The sequence below is a fragment of the Neofelis nebulosa genome, chromosome 15 (assembly GCF_028018385.1).
Source record: "Neofelis nebulosa isolate mNeoNeb1 chromosome 15, mNeoNeb1.pri, whole genome shotgun sequence".
NCBI classification, from domain to species: Eukaryota; Metazoa; Chordata; class Mammalia; order Carnivora; family Felidae; genus Neofelis; species Neofelis nebulosa.
The window spans coordinates 29084145-29106429 of record NC_080796.1 but is presented as its reverse complement, the minus strand read 5'-3'; the positions used below and the strand labels follow the sequence as shown (position 1 = coordinate 29106429).

At 36.4% G+C, this 22285-nt stretch overlaps 1 protein-coding gene across 2 annotated transcripts in view; it reads left to right on the top strand.

Annotated features, from left to right (window-relative positions):
- Nucleotides 1-22285, top strand: part of HMCN1 (hemicentin 1) — a 481286-nt gene that overhangs the window by 84500 nt on the left and 374501 nt on the right. For both annotated transcript variants that reach the window (XM_058700608.1, XM_058700606.1), the window contains exon 2: nucleotides 16491-16561. In XM_058700608.1, the coding sequence (XP_058556591.1) occupies nucleotides 16491-16561 (71 nt within the window). The remainder of the gene's footprint in view (nucleotides 1-16490; nucleotides 16562-22285) is intronic.

Here is a 22285-nt window from a genome sequence, read left to right as displayed (position 1 = left end):
CAATCTCATGGTTTGTGGTTTCGAGCCCTGCATCAGGCTCTATGCTCACAGCTCAGAGCCTGGAGCCTGCTTCGGATTCTGTGTCTCCCTCTCTCTCTGCCCCTTCTCTGCTTGCTCTCTCAAAAATAAACAAACATTAAAACAATTTTTTTTTAAAAGAATTAGAGATTGGTAGCTATAGAAGACAGGCAAAGAAAATCAAGCACACGCATTATTGGACTCACTAAAAATGAAAACAGAAGTTCTGTGATGAAGTAAGTACTTAAAAATACAAATTAAATGCATTTCAATAAATTAAAGAAGACTTTAGTTTACATGTTGAAAATCAAACATAGCAAGCCCAATGGAAACTGCCCCAAAGCTGTCAACATAAAAACATATCCAAGTTAACTTGCTTAACATCAGAGGTAGTGAAAGAATCCTTTGGGTGATGAAAAAGAAGTTACATGTAGAAGAAAAAGATCAATGTGTCCTTAAACTACCTGTAACATATTCAGTGCTAGAAGATAGTGGAACAACGTGTGTAAAATCTTGAGGAAGAGTGTGACGTAAGAATTTTACAACCAGCAAAAATGTTAAAGTACAAAAGCAATAGGAAACAATTTTGAACATGCACAACTCGGAATATTGTTCCTGGGAAATGTCTTAAAGAATTTTTTAGATGAGCCACAGTCCTTCAAGAGATGTCTGAAAAAACTACAAGAGTAGTAGCTATGAGCGCTCGATCCATGTAACTCTTTGACTAAGAGTGAACCAAATGTGGCCACTAGGGCAACAGTAGAGACTATACTGTTAGTTGTTCTGACAGTAGAAATAATAAAGCTTACAAAAATGGAACAATACAGGGAAAGAGAATGGCAGTGAAAGTAAGTACATTTATTTCAAATGCAACTTAAAAGCAAGCTGGGGTGCCTGGGTGGCTCAGTCGGTTGGGCATCCTGACTTCGGCTCAGGTCATGATCTAGGAGCCTGTGAGTTCAAGCCCCACATCGGGCTCTGTGCTGACAGCTCAGAGCCTGGAGCCTGCCTCAGATTCTGTCTCCGTCTCTCTCTCTGCCCCTCTCCTGCTCTCACTCTCTCAAAACTAAAATAAAAGCATAATTTTTTTTTTTTAATTTATAAAAGCAAGCTAAAGTCATGATCTTGATGATACAAGGCAGGGTTCAGTATAAGTCACACTGAATTGAAATGAGTCAAAAAGAACACTTTATAATGTTAAGTGAAACAAAATAACACTTTATAAAGGATTGAAACATTCACAATGAAAATATAACAGAGAAATATATCTCTGTACCATTGATTGAACAAAACAGTATTAATAGAAGCAACTTAATTTTCTTCCATAGTTCATAACAGATCAAATAAACAAAATTATGTAAATATGTAAGATGTAGCCAACATAATTTATAAGATGGATCTGACTGACATTTAAAACTGTTTCCTGAAAACAGAGAATACGTCTTCTCAAGTGACCATGGAATGTTGACAGAAACCGAACATTTGCAGTACCACAAGGAAAATTGCACTAATCACAATGTAATAAAACTAGAAAGCATTAAGAGGAGAAAAAATTTAAAATGACACTTGATCAGATTTACAAATCTTTCTCTTAAAGTCGTATCAAAGAGGAAATATAAACTAAAATGGTTAAAATCTAGAAAATAAATACAATAGAAACACAGCATACTAGAATCTGTAGTTCAGATAAAACAAATTTCAGAAGAAAAAGTATAGATTTACTACTTTGAGTAGTCAATTAGAAAGTTTGAAGAAAATGGCAAAGTCAATCTATAGCAAACAAAATGAAATTAATATACATTAAAGCAGAAATGAATTAGATAAGAGATGAATAGAAGTACTTACTCGGGAAAAGTAAAATGTTAGCTAATGAAATAACAAATGTAGAGTGCACAAATATATAATGTAAGAAAGGATAATAGGAAAATAACTTCAAAATCCTGCAAATTTAAGTCACAAGAGATTTTGTTTTCCAAACTCTAGGTGAGTAATTTGAAAAAATGAAGAAAGTGTTAAATTTCTAGAGAGAGAATTATCTAAAAGTTTCTAAAACACATAGAAAATAAAAACATACAAATTACCTGGGAATGGGGAGTGGGGCAGAGAAATCTATGCCCCACACCCATTATCATCAATAGCACTAGGCCCTGATGGTTTCACAAAAGAATTCTACCAGACCCTTAAAAACCCAAAAAGTATTCCAGAGAACAGGAAAAAAAATTTAACAGTGTTTAGAATAATGCTAGCATGGAATTGACATCAAAATTTAACAAAGACTGTATTTATTTATTTATTTATTTTTTTGACTTACATACTTTATTTATTTATTTATTTATTTATTTATTTATTTTTTAATATATGAAATTTACTGTCAAATTGGTTTCCATACAACACCCAGTGCTCATCCCAAAAGGTGCCCTCCTCAATACCCATCACCCACCCTCCCCTCCCTCCCACCCCCTCCCACCCCCCATCAACCCTCAGTTTGTTCTCAGTTTTTAACAGTCTCTTATGCTTTGGCTCTCTCCCACTCTAACCTCTTTTTTGTTGTTGTTTCCTTCCCCTCCCCCATGGGTTTCTGTTACGTTTCTCAGGATCCACATAAGAGTGAAACCATATGGTATCTGTCTTTCTCTGTATGGCTTATTTCACTTAGCATCACACTCTCCAGTTCCATCCACGTTGCTACAAAAGGCCATATTTCATTTTTCCTCATTGCCACGTAGTATTCCATTGTGTATATAAACCACAATTTCTTTATCCACTCATCAGTTGATGGACATTTAGGCTCTTTCCATAATTTGGCTATTGTTGAGAGTGCTGCTATAAACATTGGGGTACAAGTGCCCCTATGCATCAGTACTCCTGTATCCCTTGGATAAATTCCTAGCAGTGCTATTGCTGGGTCATAGGGTAGGTCTATTTTTAATTTTCTGAGGAACCTCCACACTGCTTTCCAGAGCGGCTGCACCAATTTGCATTCCCACCAACAGTGCAAGAGGGTTCCCATTTCTCCACATCCTCTCCAGCATCTATAGTCTCCTGATTTCTTCATTTTGGCCACTCTGATTGGCGTGAGGTGGTATCTGAGTGTGGTTTTGATTTGTATTTCCCTGATGAGGAGCGACGTTGAACATCTTTTCATGTGCCTGTTGGCCATCCGGATGTCTTCTTTAGAGAAGTGTCTACTCATGTTTTCTGCCCATTTCTTCACTGGGTTATTTGTTTTTCGGGTGTGGAGTTTGGTGAGCTCTTTATAGATTTTGGATACTAGCCCTTTGTCTGATATGTCATTTGCAAATATCTTTTCCCATTCCGTTGGTTGCCTTTTAGTTTTGTTGGTTGTTTCCTTTGCTGTGCAGAAGCTTTTTATCTTCATAAGGTCCCAGTAATTCACTTTTGCTTTTAATTCCCTTGCTAACAAAGACTGTATTTAAAAGAAAACTTTAGATCATTCTTGTTTATGTTCATGCAAGAAACTATGTAAACATCCTAAATAAAATGTTGACAAACAGAATCTAGCAGATATTAAAAGAATAAAACATCCTGATTAAAGGGGTTTATTTCAGGGAGGTAGATAATAATGGTTCAATAAATAAAAAGAAATCTATTAACATTACATTTAAGGAAGAAAGCACATGATTATATTCATACTTGTGAAAAGGCAACAAAATTTAATGTTCAGACTTAACAAAAAGAAAAACCTCTAGTACAATTGGAAATAGGTATTTTCTTTACCTGGTAAAATAGGTCTATTTCAGTCCCAAATCCAGTGCCATTCTTAGTGGGGAAACACTAGAAGCATTCTTGATAATTTTGGCAACAGAGAATGTCCATTATTGGATCACTGGTGGATCACTAGTGGATGTATAACTAGTGGATAATAGATCACTACTATTATTTAACATTGTTCTGGAGTACTAACCAACACAATTAGACAAGGGACATAAACTAGAGATATAAAAATAGGAAAACATTTGCAGCTTAAATCATATGATTATGTACTTGAAAAACCAAAAGAATCAGCTGACAATTATTACACAGAGTAAAAAAATTCCAAACAGCAGTGAGAGAAAAAAATTAATATACAAAATCAGTGGCTTTCATATATACAAATTTACAAGCATTAGGAGGCATAATGGAAGAAAGATCCCCAATGTTCATCAAAAAAAATATATACATATATAAAATATTAACAAGAAGTGCGCAACCTTCTATATGGAAAAAGGAAAAAAAAAACTTTTTAAAAAGGCTTCTAATGTTCCTGGAAGAATACTTTGATATTTAGAATAATACACCATGGAAAGTCTCAGCATCTTGTCAGTATCTCCCGATTCACTTTGTAAGTTTATGTGACAATCACAAAAATACTTTCAGGATATTTTGGGGATTTAGATAGGCTGATCTAAAGTTGATAATGGAAAAAAATATACAAGCACAAATAGCCAATAAAATTTAACAAAAGGAGGGCAATGATGTGGAATTAGCCCCGCCAGAGATTAAAATTTAGTAGACCTCAATTATTAAGACAGTTTGGTTCTGGGCATGGAGGGAAAAATTAATGGAAAAGAATATAGAATACATATGTGAATTGTAGTACATGTAATATCAATGGGGAAAAATGGATTTTTCAATAAATAATAATGAGTCAACAGGGTAGCCATCTGGAAACAAAAATGGATCCATACTTCATAGCTTATATTAGAATAAACTTCAAATAGATCATTGATGTAAATGTAGAACATAAACCATAAAAGTAATAGAAGATATCATGGGAGAGAGAATTCTATATAACTTCAACATGAAAAAGCTTTCCCAACTATGATAAAAATCAGGAACCATAAGAAAAAGAGTAATAAATTTTACTTACTTCATAAAAGAAAACTTTCTGCATGGTCAAAATTGCTTATAAGAAACATCAAAGTAGAGAAAACTTTTTGCAATTCATATAACAGACAAAACATTATTTAGTGTATAAAGAGTTCTACAAATTGACACAAAAAATACCAACAGCCCGATATAAAAATGGGTGGAGATTATGAGCATTCATTTTGTTTTTTTAATGGTAATTTATTTTTGAAAGAGAGAGAGAGAGAGAGTGAGCGCACACGAGTGGGGGAGGGCAGAGAGAAAGAGGATCCAAAGTGGGCTCTGGTGGCAGCAAAGACCCTGACGTGGGGCTTGGACTTATCAACAGTGAGATCATGACCTGAGCTGAACTTGGACACTTGACTGAGCCCCCATGCGCCCCTGTGGACATTCATTTTATACGAAGAAAATGAAAGAGAGGTCTTCCCTTGGTAATGTAATATTAAGCAGCTACTCTCCCCATTTGGTCTGTAGTCATTTCATGGCTTGACAGGAGAAGGGTCCACTTAGTTACCAACATGGTTGTTGGCAGGATTGAGTTCCTCATGAGCTGTTGGATGGAGAAAGCTTCAGGTCCTGGATGGCTTGGCCAGAGGCTGCCCTCAGTTCCTTCCATGTGGGCCTCTCTATAGGAAAATAGGGGAGCACAAGGGGTAATTTTAATTAAAGAGCAGGAGAGGGTATGAAGACAGAAGCCATAGTCTCTTTGTAACCTAATCTTGGTAGTGATAGCCCATCACTTTTGCACTATTCTCTTCATTAGAAGTCATTAGGTTTCAGCCCATACTCAAGGAGAGGGGATTGATTACACAGGGTGTGAATATCAGCCAGTGGGGATCATTGGAGGCCATTTTAGAAAATGCCTATCACATCTGGTAAATACCAAACAAGCAGTTAAGACATGTCATTAAAATAATTCAGAAGAATGATCTCTAAGAGTTGAAACATTCGGGAAGGTATTCTAAAAAGTTGAGACCGAAGTGAAGTCTTGAAGAAAAGTTTGGTTTGATAAGGGGGAACCTGAACTCTTAACCAAAGCAGTAGACTGCCTCTTCAGTCCAACATTTAGTAAACATGGACCATGTGAATAAACAATTCCAAAACAAATGACACTTTCATCTAGTCTATGAAGATTTTCTGGTGGGATCTGGACCAGCACCAATCTAAGCACTATTAATCAGTGTGGTTGGGAACTTTACTTGGACAAATCTCCCTTGCAGTGTCTCTGCTAATTGTTATTAATGGATGGCTATAAAATATATGTTAGTTATTGCATTTTGGTTTGAGTACAGACCGTACAACAAAGAAACAACCCCTGCCTTTTGGAGTTCAGGTTTTAAAGAGAAGGCTTGATATAATCAGTTAACAGGAATGCTCTTCAAAATGAAGTAGAGAAGCATGGGAACTTGGAGCAGAGATACTGAAACCCTGTGGTGATAAGAAACTGATCACTGTGATACCAGAAAAATGCAACAGAATGTCTCTTGTTCCTTATCTATAGTGTTTGGCAAGTATTGGACATGTGCCACAACCTGTTGGTATCTGTGGGGACACACATGCCTGGCCTTGCAATTGCAGCAGTGTGTTGGTGACCTGAGAAGAGAGGAAGTGGGATGGCTGCTATGTAGATGCCTTCCCAGTACCAACTATGGGCACCAGGTGCAGATTTGTCTTGGGTTGAAAATACCTTTGGAAAATATTCACACTGAAACAAAGTAATTAACTTCATCGACCTTAATGAGACTGTGGTAACTTCCAACTCAGTGATACTTTCAGCCACCAACTAATACTAATAACTAATACTTTAACTAATAACTAATACTAATAACTAATACTTTGAATTTCTTCGTATTTAGGAGAGGTATTTAAATTTAAAATGGATGCTCTCATTGATGATTCAGTTTCATGTTCAGTCTTTATAATTACACTGAATATTTTGTGTTTTCAGTATTTTTCCTCTGAAGAGAAAAAAGCAAGACTAGAGACACATGTGTATATGAATAGGCACACATCATTGCCAGAGTGTGGAGAGAAAATAAAAATAACAATAATAGAACCAAAATATGATTGAGGTTGAATTTCAGGGTTACAAGTTTTGCAGAGTGTTTTATTTCATTCCATCAGAAGGAATTCTTTGTATATTCAATAAAGACTAACAGTAGGAAGATGACATTGCCAAGAGTTGTGCACTTAAAAGAAAGATGAAAGCTTGAAGTGAGAGGACTGAAAAAGAATACTCTGTCCAGACAATGACTGTTTTGATTAAATTCTAAGTATTTCACCTTCTTCAAATATTTCACCTCACAACAGTAATAGATAATGTCCCAGATCAGTGCTTTCCTTGTGATTTACCCAATGCTGAGAGATATTTGTGTGCCTTTTTCTAGAGACCATTATAAACCAATTAAGAGCTGCAAATTCATGAATACAGCCAAAATTCATGAGTACAACCTCAAGCTTATACGTGCTCAAGTGAAATTTTTCCTTCCTTAATTTATGGGTCCACTAATTTGAAAGTTTTTTGATGAAAAAAAAAAGTATGCATTGTTCTACCTCTTCCAAACATCAATTTTTACTCTGGCGTGACCTTTCAGAATTTGTCCTTATGCATATCTGTCTCTGTTGTTGGAATCAAAGTGTATATACAATTTATGTTTTCCCTTTTTATTTAATGTCCTACAATAAATGTTTACTTGTGTTTCAACACAGAACAATGGTTTAATTGCTGCCCAATATTATTTAGAGATTTATATTTCTAAACATTTCTCTATGTTGACATTATTTGTTGATACCTTAGTCATGTCATTGTCTTTTTTATTTCCACTGAATTACAACAAAAAGGAAAATAACTTTATCAGAAGAGACTTTTAAGACTTACCATACCAGGGTGCCTGAGTGGCTCAGTCAGTTAAGCGTCCGACTTCAGCTCAGGTCATGATCTCACGGTTCGTGAGTTTGAGCCCCGTGTCGGGCTCTGGGCTGACAGTTTGGAGCCTGGAGCCCGCTTCAGATTCTGTGTCTCCCTCTGTCTGCCCTTCCGCTGCTTGCACTCTGTCTCTTGCATTGTCTCAAAAAATAAATACTAAAAAAAATTTTTTAAAAAAGACTTACCATACCTAAAATACATATAACTATAGTAAATTTCACTGAAGTGGTAACCACTTATAATCTTACCGACGGTACACATATTCCAGGTTGTGTTACAGTTTGAGTGATACTCTTAAAAAAGATTCTTTTCTTTCTTACAAGGTACTTAAAAGTGACTGAAGTTTACATCTCTTTCACTATAACTAAATACAGACATTTGCTTCTGGTCTTATTTCTTTGGTTTCCTTCTTTTAATGAATTTTCTTTTTATGTAGTGATTAGTACTTTATTATTTTGTTTGTACAAATTTGAATGATCTCTTCAGGTAGTGTAGATTTTAATTTATTTTAATTGATGACATAAGTGTTGCCAAATCTGGCTTTATTTTATTTTAGAATTTAATTTTCATTTGATATTTTTAAATTGAAGTATAGTTGACACACAGTGCATGTTAGTTTTGGGTGTACAGATAGTGATTCGACTACTCTGTATGTTATGCTGTACTCACCCTGAGTGTAATCAATTTTCATTTGATTTCTATATATTCATATTTATCAGTATTTTTCCTAGTGATTTATTCTATTGCTTTGAAAAGAAGAATGTTATTCTTTTATATATCTGATTTATATTCTAATTTGGATTCAGGTAAAATTATAATAATGGTTGTATTGAACCATGTAAGCCTTTTAGAGTTTATTTTGCTATGTACTATAAAATATGAATTAAAGTTAAATATTTTTTAAATAATCCTATTTTATGTACCTTATCTTCAGATAGTAGTTTGTATGTAGATTATTAATTTTTTTCTAGTTACTATATATTCATTTGTATACCAGCAGTACTGTCCTCTTAGTTATTGATGCTTGTGGTGTCCTTTATTACCTTGTCAATTTTCATTAATACAAAACGACCATGTGCTGTTTAAAATAAACACAGCACACACAAGCAAAAAAACTTTTCTGAGATTCTTAATGTATTAAATCCATAAATTGACTTGTCAGAATACATATATTTTAATACTTAGCTTTCTTTTATATAACCGTGGGGTTTTTTTTCATTAAAAAATCTTTTCTATTCCTCAATAAGGAGTATTACTTAATTCAGTGTCATGATAAATCTGGAACACGTACACTGCTGCTGGGATTATAAATGAATGGTTCCTCCTTCAATCTTCCTAAGTCCGGCCTGTGTGTGTCTCTTCTAGCCAGTTGGAGGCACCATCTGGCATCAACACAAAATACAGATTGTATAATTTGGTTGAATCCACGCAGGAGTTAAATGCTCTGATATTTGCATTTAAAACTGGCATTGTACAGGGGCGCCTGGGTGGCTCAGTTGATTGGACGTCTGACTTTGGCTTAGGTCATGATCTCACGGCTTGTGAGTTCGAGCCCCGTGTCGGGCTCTGGGCTGACAGCTCAGATCCTGGAGCCTGCTTTGGATTCTGTGTCCCTCTGTCACTCTGCCCCTCCCCTGCTCATGCTCTGTCTCTGTCTCTCTCTTTCAAAACCCTGGCATTGTACAAAATAAAGATGGATAGTAAAATCCATGCTAATGGTTGAAGACAGACTTCAGAGAGCTGCAAGGAGGAAAAGAAGAGCCTTTAGATATGGTGCCTAGAGGGAGCACCCCTGGGCACCAGAATATCTGAGAGCCAAGTACAGACCCGTGCTTGCCCTTGGGGTCCTGACTTGCACTGTGGGCTGAGCTCGGCATCTGGCCAGATGGGCTGTGGGGTTGCACCCCCCTGCCAGGCGTGGGACAAGCACTGTGCGTCAGCCTGGGGCAAGGTCTGGTCATCTGAGCCACACATCTCTTTCTGTAGCTCCAACCCTTGGCAGACAGGTGACTCCCAGGGATCTTTAAATCATGGCATTGATATGTGCTTGGTACCTGGGTTGAGAGTATGTGGAAGGTTTGCCCTGACTGAGACATGGCTTCTGGTGGCCGGAGCTCCCACCCCTCCCTATCCTCACATCCAGGTCCCTGCTTGGGTGGATGATAGATGGTGACAGCCTACTGAGGCAGCAACAGGGCTGCTTGGTAGAGCGTGGGGCATGTGTGAGTGGGAGAAGAGGTGGCTGAGAACTTGTCCTCAGAAGTGGTGGCAGGCAGGACCCACCATGAGCTAAGGCTCCAAGCTCAGACTGTATGTTCCATTGTCCCATTGAACTTGACTTATAAAACACAAATTCAAAGATAAAATTATTTCAAGACAGTTGACTGCAAAGTATTCTCAACAGAGCAGAGGCCTCTGAGAGCAGGACCTCATACAAATGCACCGGTCTTAAGTCCCTGAAGTCAGCCCTTTAATTTGTAGGACACACCCAGACATGTCTGATTCTGCTAACTCTTTAAATGTATTTGCTTGTTTGTGCTTTTTCCTGCCAATTGGAACTAACTATAAGGATATAGTGTCTGTTGGTTGAGTAAACGAATGCAATTTGGGGGGGAAACCATATACATACTATCACATATATAGAGACACACATAAATGCATCTATCATATTTTTAGCAATGTCTGTGATTCCCATATTTTTTTGCAAATAAAGTGTTACTTCATAAATATGATTTTGGATCTCTGCATTATAGTTTCCCTGAAAACATGATCAAAGGACTCCTTATATTTGTTTAGTTGTGGAAACAATCAGGGCTGAAATTAAGTCTATTCTCCTAATGTGGAAATTTTAACAACACTAACAATTCATTTCTAAGGACTTGTAAATGTACTTTTTCTTCAACAGCATTTTACTCCTTTTATAATTTTTCTTTGTCCCTCACTGATGTCTAGATTTATTTGAAAGGCCATTAATGCTAAATAATTTTCTAAGAGAACAATTAAAACTTTGAAATGAATTTTAATACTTTTATCTTAAAATTAAAAACACATTTACTTAGAATATCACTGTTTAAATTTTAAAATGTTCTTGTACATAGTATTCATTTTCTTGTTTGTTTTCAAAGTACCTTAATCACACTGGAAAGCTTATTAATTAAATTTTATTAAAGAGCATGAGAAAATATTTTATGTTTTCCTATCTGAGTATACCTTATCAATGCATGGATATGTTTTGGTGCTAAAATGCCATTTTTTATTTAGGATTTCATGTAAAACCTTGAATTTGAATTTTGTTGCCCATTAAAAATCCCACGGCTGTTTTTGCAAGAGTGCTTTCTCCAGCTATGGCTAAGGTCCAGTGTAAGCAATAACATCCTTCCTACTCAATATACCTCAAAATCCTGTGTCAATTATTAAGACATTCTTCTTTGCTTCCTGTTCTAAACAGCTGTGTAACATTGGTAAATTCATGTTCACGATTTTTTCTATATCTTGTTCAACAGTCCAAATGAAATGACCCTTGCATTTTACATATATTAGCTGCAATTTTGTTAAGTGCATATATTTAAGGTTATCATATAACATCATTAAATGAATAATCTCTTTGGATAGTAGAGCAGAATGCCATTTAATCAATACTAGATAACATGCTATGCATGAATTCATCATTGGCCTGGATTTTATAAAACACACCAAATACATCACTTCATGTCAAAACAATCATTAAGGGCCTTTAAGGGTCTTGAAAATTACCTATTCTATTGTGAGTAGGAATGTATGCAAATAAGTGCTGAAATATACTTGTCCTTAGCTTAGTTCAAAGTCAGGAGACAGTTCTGTTTTTGTGGATTAGATGTAGATCATTTAAAAATGGTGCTGGACAGCAACATTATAATTGAGTGAGAATAGAGAAATCTAGAAAGAGTGCATTGTGGATTAAATCGAAAACAGTAAAAGTAAATATAGTTATTAATCTGATTTTCTGTAGCATCCCCAAACAAGGAAACAGGATTTATTAATTTTCCTTTAGACAACTTGAATGCTTTGAATATGTCTATTTACAAGTAGGTTTGCACATAGAAGACATTCTAATTGATTTGTGTTCAATTGCCCAGGAGTAGAATTTTTAGAGAGAGTAACAGTTGAGATTCAGTTCATGGAAGCAGTTTTGAACCACCCGTGTCCCAATGCCTGGAATTTCTTTGTTCTAATACCACCCTCTGTTAATGTGGTGCTTTCTCCCCTGTTGGGATAAGCACTGGGTGTTGTATGGAAACCAATTTGACAATAAATTTCGTATATTTAATAAATAAATAAATAAATAAACAAACAAACAAATAAACAAACAAACATTAAAATTAAAAAAAAAAAAATCTGGTGCTTTCCTCAAGTCCCAGTGCATTCCTCATCTCCTCCTGATGCCTTCACTGTGTTTCCCTAGACTCAGGGGTCTCTATTTTCTCTGGGCACTGAGAAAGTTTGCCATCTTTTTTGTATCACTTAGCTCTTTTCAGCTGCTAAATTAGACTTTCTAAGTTTCCATGGCTTATGTATAAATTTTCAACTATGTAGTTTTCAGCTATCTTTAAATTTCCGTTATGATAGGCCTTATGATTTATACTTATTTTTGATTTTTCTATAATGCTTTGAAAATACTGATTAGTTTATAATGTAGCTTAGGGGTCTCATTTTAACTTTTCACATATTTATGTGTCACTATAAATATAAAGCCGTGAACTATGTATTTTTGAAAACCAAAACAATTGTGCATAGTGTTATCAAATCATGCACAGGCAGTGTTTAAACCCCAGCAAGCAGCAGTAACTATTTCTCTTATTATCAAGAAACACTTTGAGTAAAGAAAAACTGTGAGGAGCAGAAATCTGTTAGTGGAAAGGAAAAAGGAAGTGATAAACTGGATATTGATCTTGCCAAGTGAAGCAGTGAAAGAAAATATTACATTGTGAACTTCTTTCCATTATTTTCTTAAATACAATCTAGCAACTCAGATTAAGAGAACAATGGCTGAGATGCTGGAAATAAATCCAACCTATCTGATAAGTCCCTAGGAAACGAGATACAACAAAATTAATGGAAAGGGGAGATTGCCTTGGAGTTTTGGACCCTGTTGTGTTTTTTTTGTTTTGTTTTTTTTTTTTTAATAAAAAGTGGTCTTCTGAAGCATGACGTATTTCTTACATTTGTAATAATGCGTGTTGCTGTAATGATTCTTTTGTTTTGTAAGACAAAGTGTATATGGAAAATTGTGTCTATTGATTATGTATTAGTAACTTGATTAAAAAACAAAACATTTAGTTAATAGGGAAAACTGAAAACTTTCTTAGTTGACTTATTACTGTCATCATATCGATCATGTCTCACGGTCTTTAGCTATAGCATGGAGTCTCCATGATGTAAGGAAATGAGCAAGAAATAAAGGATCTGAAGGCCTGGGCTTGACCTTTAACCTTTATTTTTTTCTTTATTGTTCTTTGGTCTATTAAAGACAATATCCAGGCCTGCAACAATTAAGAATCCTGGATGTTGTACACATCAGTTTAGGCACTTGATCATGGCCTGTCTTGCCTGTGGTCCAGAGGAAAGGAGGAGAAAGTTAGTGGTACTTTAGTCATCAACAGAATGGAGATCTTGGAAAAGAAGAAATATTAGTGAGCCAGACAGGTTGCTCTGTATAGAAAATATTTTCAGAAATCTTAACCTTTTTTTTTTTTAAACCACCCAAGTTTTCAATTTCATCTTTGCTGGACCTCAAGTTTTCTTCTGTAGATAAAGAGATTGAATGAAATGATCTTTGATGTCCCTTCTAGCTCAGTGCTTTTGTTTGGAGATTGATGGTTGATTGATTGAGTGATTTTTGGTGTGTTTTATTTGTAAATCGCTACATAAAGTTAACTGAATAAAGTGGAGGTGATCTCTGCATTCTCTTGAATGCTGTGCATCTTCATTATTCCCATGTGTTTACTGTACAAATATTATCAAAACAACATTAAAGCAAATTGGAGAAAAGTCAAAACATTCAAGGAGTAGGACTTAAGTCAGGCTTTTTAGAATGAGCAGTATATGGACAGATGAAAGACAGTGGGGATGGCCATGGGATGGTGAGGAAGCACAGTGGCCTCATGCTAAGGGGTGTTGACAAAGGTAGAAAATTGGATTAATAGGAGAGAGGCCTGGAATGCCTTGGAGAGTTCTCATTTAATTCTATATGCAATAGAGGGCCGTGTTCGGGCAGGAAGAGAGGACAAAGTTGTACCTACTGGATGTCATCAAAGCCTTGGCAGGGGATGAAACTAACATGAGCCAAAAGGAAGAGAAGAGGAAATTGCTCATAACACACTGGCACAGGGCTCTATTAAGTGAAGAGTAAGAGTGGAATGGAAGCAGGTCCTGAAAGGGAGGAGGGCTGATTTTGCCAAATAGTCATATCATTCTATTCAAAAGAGTTGGAAAGGATGCTTACAGCTGGAGGGATATGGCAGCTCAGCAAGCCCTCACCTCTCCTGAGTATTTCTCATAACTGATAAAAGATTTATCTCAGCTGTCCAGTATAGTTTGCAAAAATGCTTATTAATGAAATTCAGGAGGGATTTCCTATCTTCATTGGAAACAAATGGATATTTGAGTCTATGGATACAAATGAAACCTAATCAGTCCTCTTATTTCAATACCAGTCCTTGATCTCCTGTGTTGAAGAACAGGCATATATCCAGGACTATTTTTTATATTATTATTATGGGGAATGTTCTCTTTGTATTCTTATGTAATTGCCTTTTTCCAGTATTCTTTGTATTTCTTTCTAATTCTTGAGCTTTGAATTCTAGAATTATTTCAGTATTATGCCATGTAGGAACATAGAAGTTTGGCCTGACAGTGCTACTGACATTTTATATGTCGGGGTGTAACTGCCTGGCATTTTCTTTGCTATTATGCATTCCTTTGCAAAGTATGCCTTTGTTTAGTCTTGAGGGAATAGGCTTCTCTGATTTTCCATACACTTGGGACAAGACTTTTACATAACTAATAACTGTTCTGCTTGGTATGGAATGCACATGTTTGCATTTTCACACAATTTCTCCAATTGCCTCTCCACTCCTTTTGTATACTGCTAGGTGGCTGATCTGTGATCTGTATGATGAAGGTTGGAGGCATTTTTTTCATGTCATTTCTAAGAAAAATTACATGGGTTATGGCAGACAAATTGTGCTTCCTTTCCAATTTACCTCATTTATTACTAAAACCCTACAGTCTATTTTTGTATTACATTTAGCACATTATAGAAGGCCTGACTAATTAATTATTATCCTTTGAAGTCATAAAGTCTTCTTCTAGCAGTGTGCCTTTGAAGCTAGAAAATGTCTTGTTAAAAATTATATGTTAAATATTTTTATAATTTGGTATTGTAGTTGCACATTATCATTTTGAATGCAACCTGTATCTTCATTAGATAAAATGGAAAACTTTCCATCCACCCTAGGAATTTAGTGTCAGTGCACATGATACTCATGAGTTTTAATACTCTATTACTAAATGTATGGGTGTTTCTTAAGGAAGTAATTGATACTCGTAAAGGCACTTTGTCTATTTTTTTAAAAATTTTTTGAGAGAGAGAGAGCGAGCAAGCGAGTGAGCCGGGGCAGAAAGAGAGGGAGAGAGAGAGAATCCTAAGCAGGCTCTGCACTCTCAGTGCAGAGCCCAATGTGGGGCTCAAACTCACAAACCCTGAGATCATGACCTGAGCCAAAACCAAGAGTAGGATGCTCAACCGAGCCACGCACATGCCCCATCCACTTGCTCTTTTAAAGGTTGATTGTTATTTTTAAGAAAATTATCTTTGTGGATGAAAATGTTTACTATAGACATGCTGCATCTTACAAAAAAAAATATTGCCAAATTAACCACCCCTGGTGTCTGGGCCCTTTCTTTTCACCTACCTTAGGTCCTGGTTTTCCAAGGAATGCAGTGGCCCACTTGTTCCCATTTGGAATAGTGGTTTGTGCAATATATCAGGGTAGTTGTGAGGGTGGCAGTGACCACAAAGTGGTCAGAGCCGGCTCAGGCAAATGGTGATAGTGATGGACAGCAGCCCCAGCCCAGGGAAGGAAGTGATGGGGACTATTTCTTCAATTTTTAATGTTTTCATATCAATGCTTCTGCAAGTTCTTGAAAACTCTGTGGCATTGAAGGTCATTTTTATTGTTGTTTAATATTAAACTTCTTATTTTTAACTAATTTGGACTTACAGAAAAGTTGCAAACAAATTTACAATTTATAGTTGAGAAAACAGAATTACAGGATGGATGGGTAATTAATTTAGAGTCCAGCAATGAAGTAGGTGTTCAATAAATATTCATTGACTGATGGGAGTAAAAAGGGACTGAACCTGGGGTCTCCTGGCTCTTGGTCTTACAACATTTTTGACTGCCCCTTTGCATTTCCCAAGGCTAAAAAGTCACTCTGAATATACATAATTTCCAGCAAATTTTAAGTTATTCTTTGGTAGCTTTAAACTGAGAAACAATCTGTTGTTTTGCTGGCTATATATCTCTTACTAATAAATAACCCTGTAGTGTACAATGAGAAGGCATTTGCAAACATGATAAACTCTTTAATGCTATTGATTACAATTTACTTACCTCTGTCATTTTTATCCTCATAGAAATTGGCCCAGTGACAATTACCACAGATCCCAAGAAATTTCAATATGAACTCAGAGAATTGTATGTTCAGGTAAGTGCTTGCTTTCAATTTTATTTGTTTCAGGGGAAAGGAAAATCATGAACTTTTGTCTGATTTCCCTTATTTTTAAACCTGAAAGAAATAATTTTGGGTTAAAATTTTTTTTAATGTTTATTTATTTTTGAGAGAGAGGGAGTGAGCAGGGGAGGAAGTAGAGAGAGAGGGAGACAGAGGATCTGAAACGGGCTACTAACTGGAAGGGGAGAACCCGATGCGGTTCTCGAACTCATGAACCATGAGATCATGTCCTCAGCTGAAGTCCGATGCTTAACTGACTGAACCACCCACGTGTTCCAGAAATAATTATTAGTTTTTAATTCCACTTCCTTTTCTCACTTGAGTTCTGAATGAATTGAACAATAGATATGTAAACGGGGCAGATTGAGTTCACCTTCATTTATACATTATCTATGGCTGCTTTCATACAACAATAGCAGAATTTAGTAGCTTTGACAAACTGGCCTACGTACCCTAAGATATTTACTCCATGACCCTCTACAACAAAGTTTACTGAAGCCTGCTCTAGGTGAGTCCCTTCACTGAGAATCATAAACAACAGTTAATTCTTCCCCCACAACAGAAATGGTATAATTAAAAATAATTTTGATGTTCTCTGGTCTAAGTCAACTGTATAAAATTTTTGACAGTATAATTAGGTGATTAGAGAAGAAGAATAACATTGCTTTAGCTGATATTCTGACAACAGGACTTGGAGATAGGGTTAGTATGTACTTTCCCCTCAGGGCTGCTTTGAGATCATTATTGCTAAATCCATTCATGAAAACAAAAAAAAAAACTTGCTCTTTGAGGCTGCTTCACTATACTCTTCTCCATAGATGGTCTTTGCTGTAGTCATTTCCAGACCTTTTGACCACTCCCCACCATTCATGTAAGCTACTGGTACCTAGATCATTGGCTACGTTTCCCCTTCAGGGCTGCCATCATTCCAGGGACTTCAGCATTTATGGGAAAGACCCGTCAGAGCCTTCTCCCCTCAGTTCCTTGACCTGCTAGTCATCTGCAATAACCTGTTCTTTACTCCATCTCAGTCTTCCACTCCCTCAGGACCTTATCATCAATAATCCTTTCTACCTCTCAAAGCACTAGTTAAGCATCTTAACCTCCAGCAGCAACCATCTGTCCACCAAGCTTGTTGGCACAACTGTTTACAACTCCTCCTTCACCCTCATTAACCTCTAGCCTGTCTCCCAGGCTATCAGATCTCTCCTTTTTTTACTTTCCTCCAGTTGAGCTCAGAGTCCTATCATTTCAAAAACACCTCTTTTTCTTCCTTGTCCGTTGATTTTTCTTCAAAAGGCAAAACCTTATTCCTCAATAACTCCAATTATCTGCATTATTCATGCCTGTCCATCAGGGCGAAGTGCTGTTAAAGTCTTACAACAGAGCAGGTTGATTCCATTGTGGATACACAACACTGGACTTTCAGTACTCCCATGATCTTACTATGTTTTTCTGGTTGATTAAATTTCCCATTTGTCCCAATGATAATTACAGATCTTGTCTACTCTGTTTAAACCTCCATCCCCTCACCCTTTTACTACTGGTTGTTTCAGTGAGCGATCTACCCTGAGCAAGTGACCTCACTTACTGTTTCAAACATAGGCATGTACAAATGGCCCCTAAGACTTCTCCTCTGACATACAGACCCTTATGTCAGTCCCCTAGATGTCACAATGGGCCTCTACAATGAAACTCACAAATGTGCCCTTTCCATTGCTCTACACTTGGTCCTAAATTCTTGTTCTTTGTTCTCTATTTTTTGTCTTTGTGAATGTTGACCACAATATTCTGGTTATACTACCAAAAACTGTGAATCATCTTTAATATGATGATTTTCCCCCAACATCCAAACCATCAAGTCGTGGTTTTTAACTTTCTAAATATTTTTTATGTCTATTGATTTCTCACTATTTCTATTGGTACTACCCTAATCCCAATTACTATATCTTTAGTCTAAGCAAATGCGAAAAAAGTTTCTAAGTGACTTTCCTGCATTTGCTCTTGCTTTTATTTGCCAGACTATTCTCCATTCTACAAACAAAATAATCTCAAAATACATCTCAACATTTCCCCTAATACCCTCTGCAGTCATCCCCTACCCCCACCTCATTAAATTCTTCCTAAGATTTTGAGTGACCTGAGACCTGTCTCTCTGTCAGCCCTGTGTAGAACCACTCTCTCCTTTGGGGTCTGTGCTCTGTCTTAGGGGCCTTGCATAGACTCTCTGCAAATCTTTATCCTCCACTCATCTCCCAGTGAGTGGCATTTTCGCACATGTTCTTTTCCTTGCACAGGAATTTCCTGTCCTTCATCCTGCCCTCACTTCCATGCTCCCTTAACCTAGTTTAAAATCTTGTATTCAGGATTCAAGTCTAATCTTGAACACCACTTCCTCAGAGATCCTCCCTGTCCTTAAGGTTTGGCCATATATTACTGCTTTTCTCCATCACAAAGTAGTGGGGATTTCACACTGAAGAATCATGTCTGATTTAGCTCATCATTACCTTAGCAAAATGTATGGCATATTGAACATGCTCACTTTTTGATGAAAGAAAGGAAGAATGAATGAATATATCATTGTGTACAAATCAACACAGTCCAAATTAGAGTTTGGAGTTTTAATACTTTGGTTTCACTGTTGGGTGAATGATTTGATTTGCAACTGTGTATTTTATGAGCATAATTGGGGCGTAGGGTGAAAAAGCCAAAGTTTGGCATTCCAAATATGTATTCAATCATGATTATTTTATTGTGCCTGTCTCTATAATTTTTAATCATATACTAAAATAAATCATATTTCATAAGTACCTAAATGGATTTATATATTTATCCCTTGGCTAGTTTTCTCTTTTACTAAATTTATTCTGATGGTCTTTCCCACTAAAAATCCCTCATTTCCTTTCTCTTACACTGTGTCATTCTTTTCCAGTCATTATCTTCATACTTACTTAGAATTTACTTTTCTGCCCTTCAATATAGCAAATTCTTTGCCACTTTGGATGTCCAGATCCTTTGAAAAAAATATTTACATAAAAATTTCTAGCCTTTATATGGACCATGGGAATTAGAAATTGTGTTCCCCTGTTTGTTAAAATTTTTATGTTGCCTTAGTCTACCATGAGCTACTAAGAGCAAGGGCCTTGTACCTCTCATTGAGCCTCTGATCCACCTGTGGGATGAACCAGTATCTGCATGAAAGTGGACTTAAATAGGGATTATATGAGGGTAGCCTCTTTTAAAAATATATATTTAGCAGTAAAACTATATCAAATATAATTTAAGCTTTGATGAGGCAAAAGATAACTTAAAAACCTAATTATCAGCTTGCATTACACAGAGATTCAGAAGGGCCAAGTAATGGAGATTTCTAGCTGATAGAACGTTAAGAAAGGATTTACTGTATTCATTTCTCTTTTCTCTGCAAAAATACAGCAGAGCTGGGGCGCCTGGGTGGCGCAGTCGGTTAAGCGTCCGACTTCAGTCAGGTCACGATCTCGCGGTCCGTGAGTTCGAGCACCGCGTCAGGCTCTGGGCTGATGGCTCGGAGCCTGGAGCCTGTTTCCGATTCTGTGTCTCCCTCTCTCTCTGCCCCTCCCCCGTTCATGCTCTGTCTCTCTCTGACCCAAAAATAAATAAAAAACGTTGAAAAAAAAAATACAGCAGAGCTGTATTCTTGAATATCTGGCTAGAATGAAAATCCCTACATTCTCAATGAGACCTGGCACTGGCACTTCCTGATTTCCTGCCTCTCCCTTTCTTTTGTTCTGAGGAATCTTCAAGGAGTGTGCTTATCCTCTGTGCTCAATTTGTCTCCATGGCAAAGGGTCATAATTCCTGACTCATATTCCATTGATTCCCTTCCCAGAGCCCTCCTGCAACACCTTTTGGACTTGAGACTGTTACAGGCAGTCCGTGGGGTTATATTCTTTCTTTTCTTTTCTCCTGGAATGAAAGCGGGTGTACATTTCTCTGGAGGTTTTCTCTGGACTGGCTACATCTTATGGGGTTTATTTTTGCATTGTCTTGGGATCCAAAAGGATGCTTAAGTAGAACAACCAGTTGGGGAAGAAATCAAATGTTTACTTTTTCCCTTCATTCAACATAAATATGAAAAACCTTTCATATTTATGAAAACATTTCATAAATATGAAAAAGCTCTAGGCTACATCATCACTTAACACCTAATCTAAAGAATATATTCTTTCTCCTCAGTGTTTGCTTAAAGAATATTTTATTATTTCATACATCAGCCTAGAAACTAAATTTCACATATTTCATAAAATTTTAGTATAAAATACTAAATTTTGTTTTGTATATAATTTCCAGACTCCTCCTCTGTTCCCCTTCTACCATTTTTGGTGACTCCTTGCAAATCACTGTTATCATGAGCAACAAGAATTGCTGTCCTATTAAAGCTTACTTAGATTTAAACAAATTAAAAAAATTTTTTAAATGTTTATTTATTTTTGAGAGAGAAAGAGACAATGCGCGAGCGGGGGAGGGGCAGAGAGAAAGGGAGACACAGAATCCGAAGCAGGCTCCAGACTCTGAGCTGTCAGCACAGAGGCTAATGTGGGTCTCAAACCCATAAAACATGAGATCATGACCTGAGCCGAAGTCCAGATTCTCAACTGACTGAGCCTCCCAGGAGCCCCTAAACAAATTTTTTTAAGTTAATAATTTTCTTACATTTGTAATAGTTTTGAAAACAAGAAAAGTAAATTTAGTTTGAAGTAAATTAAATAATTGCTCATTAAGATTACACTAAGCTTAGCGAATTTTTTACAGAGATATGGATAACTTGAAACATAGTTTAAAATTTTCCAAGAAAAACTTAGAAAAAAGTCAGTCACCTTAAATCATTACATTTATAACATTAATTTTATTTTCCTTTATCATCTTTCATCTGGAATACATGGAAGCAACTTGGAAAGCATCTGAGCTTTCTCTCTGGGAAAAAGAACGGAAGACAAAAGATAATAAATGGTACTCAAACCACAGAGCTTTGAGACCTAGTATCTCTGTAAATATGCAGTCCAAAGTCTTGTCTCAGGTCACAGTCTTTATAAGAAACTGGAAAGCTGGGGTGCCTACGTGGCTCAGTTGGTTAAACATCTAACTTTGGCTCAGGTCATGATCTCCTGGTCATAGGTTTGAGCCCCACCTCAGGTTCTCTGCTATCAGCATGGAGCCAGTTTCAGATCCTTTGTCTCTCTCTCTCTCTCTCTATCCCTTGCTTGTGCTCTCTCTCTCTCTCTCTCAAAAAATAAGTAAACATTAAAAAAAAGAAACTAGAAAGCTTTTGATTTTTAGAAATAAAAAAATGATGTTGGCAGTAATATACTTTCAAGCCTTTTATCCAAATGTTCTAAAGAACAAAAAGCAATTAGTCAGACACTTGAAATGTAAAAAAAGAAGGAAGGTATTTTTACAATAATGGAATTACAATTTTTTCATATAGATAGTTTGTCCCTAAAACTGAAAATTCTCACACATAATTTAATTTTCCTTTGTGAAGTCTTTTAGCAAAATTGACCCCCCCCCAAAAAAAAGCAGGAATAAGAGTAAAAATATGTAGAACAGCATTGTCACATAGGAACAGGATGGAGTTATGAAGAAGATGAGGTTAAGGTCCAATTATTATAATTCTTTAACAGGAATAGAAGGGTAAATAGACAAAATGCAGCAGGCTAA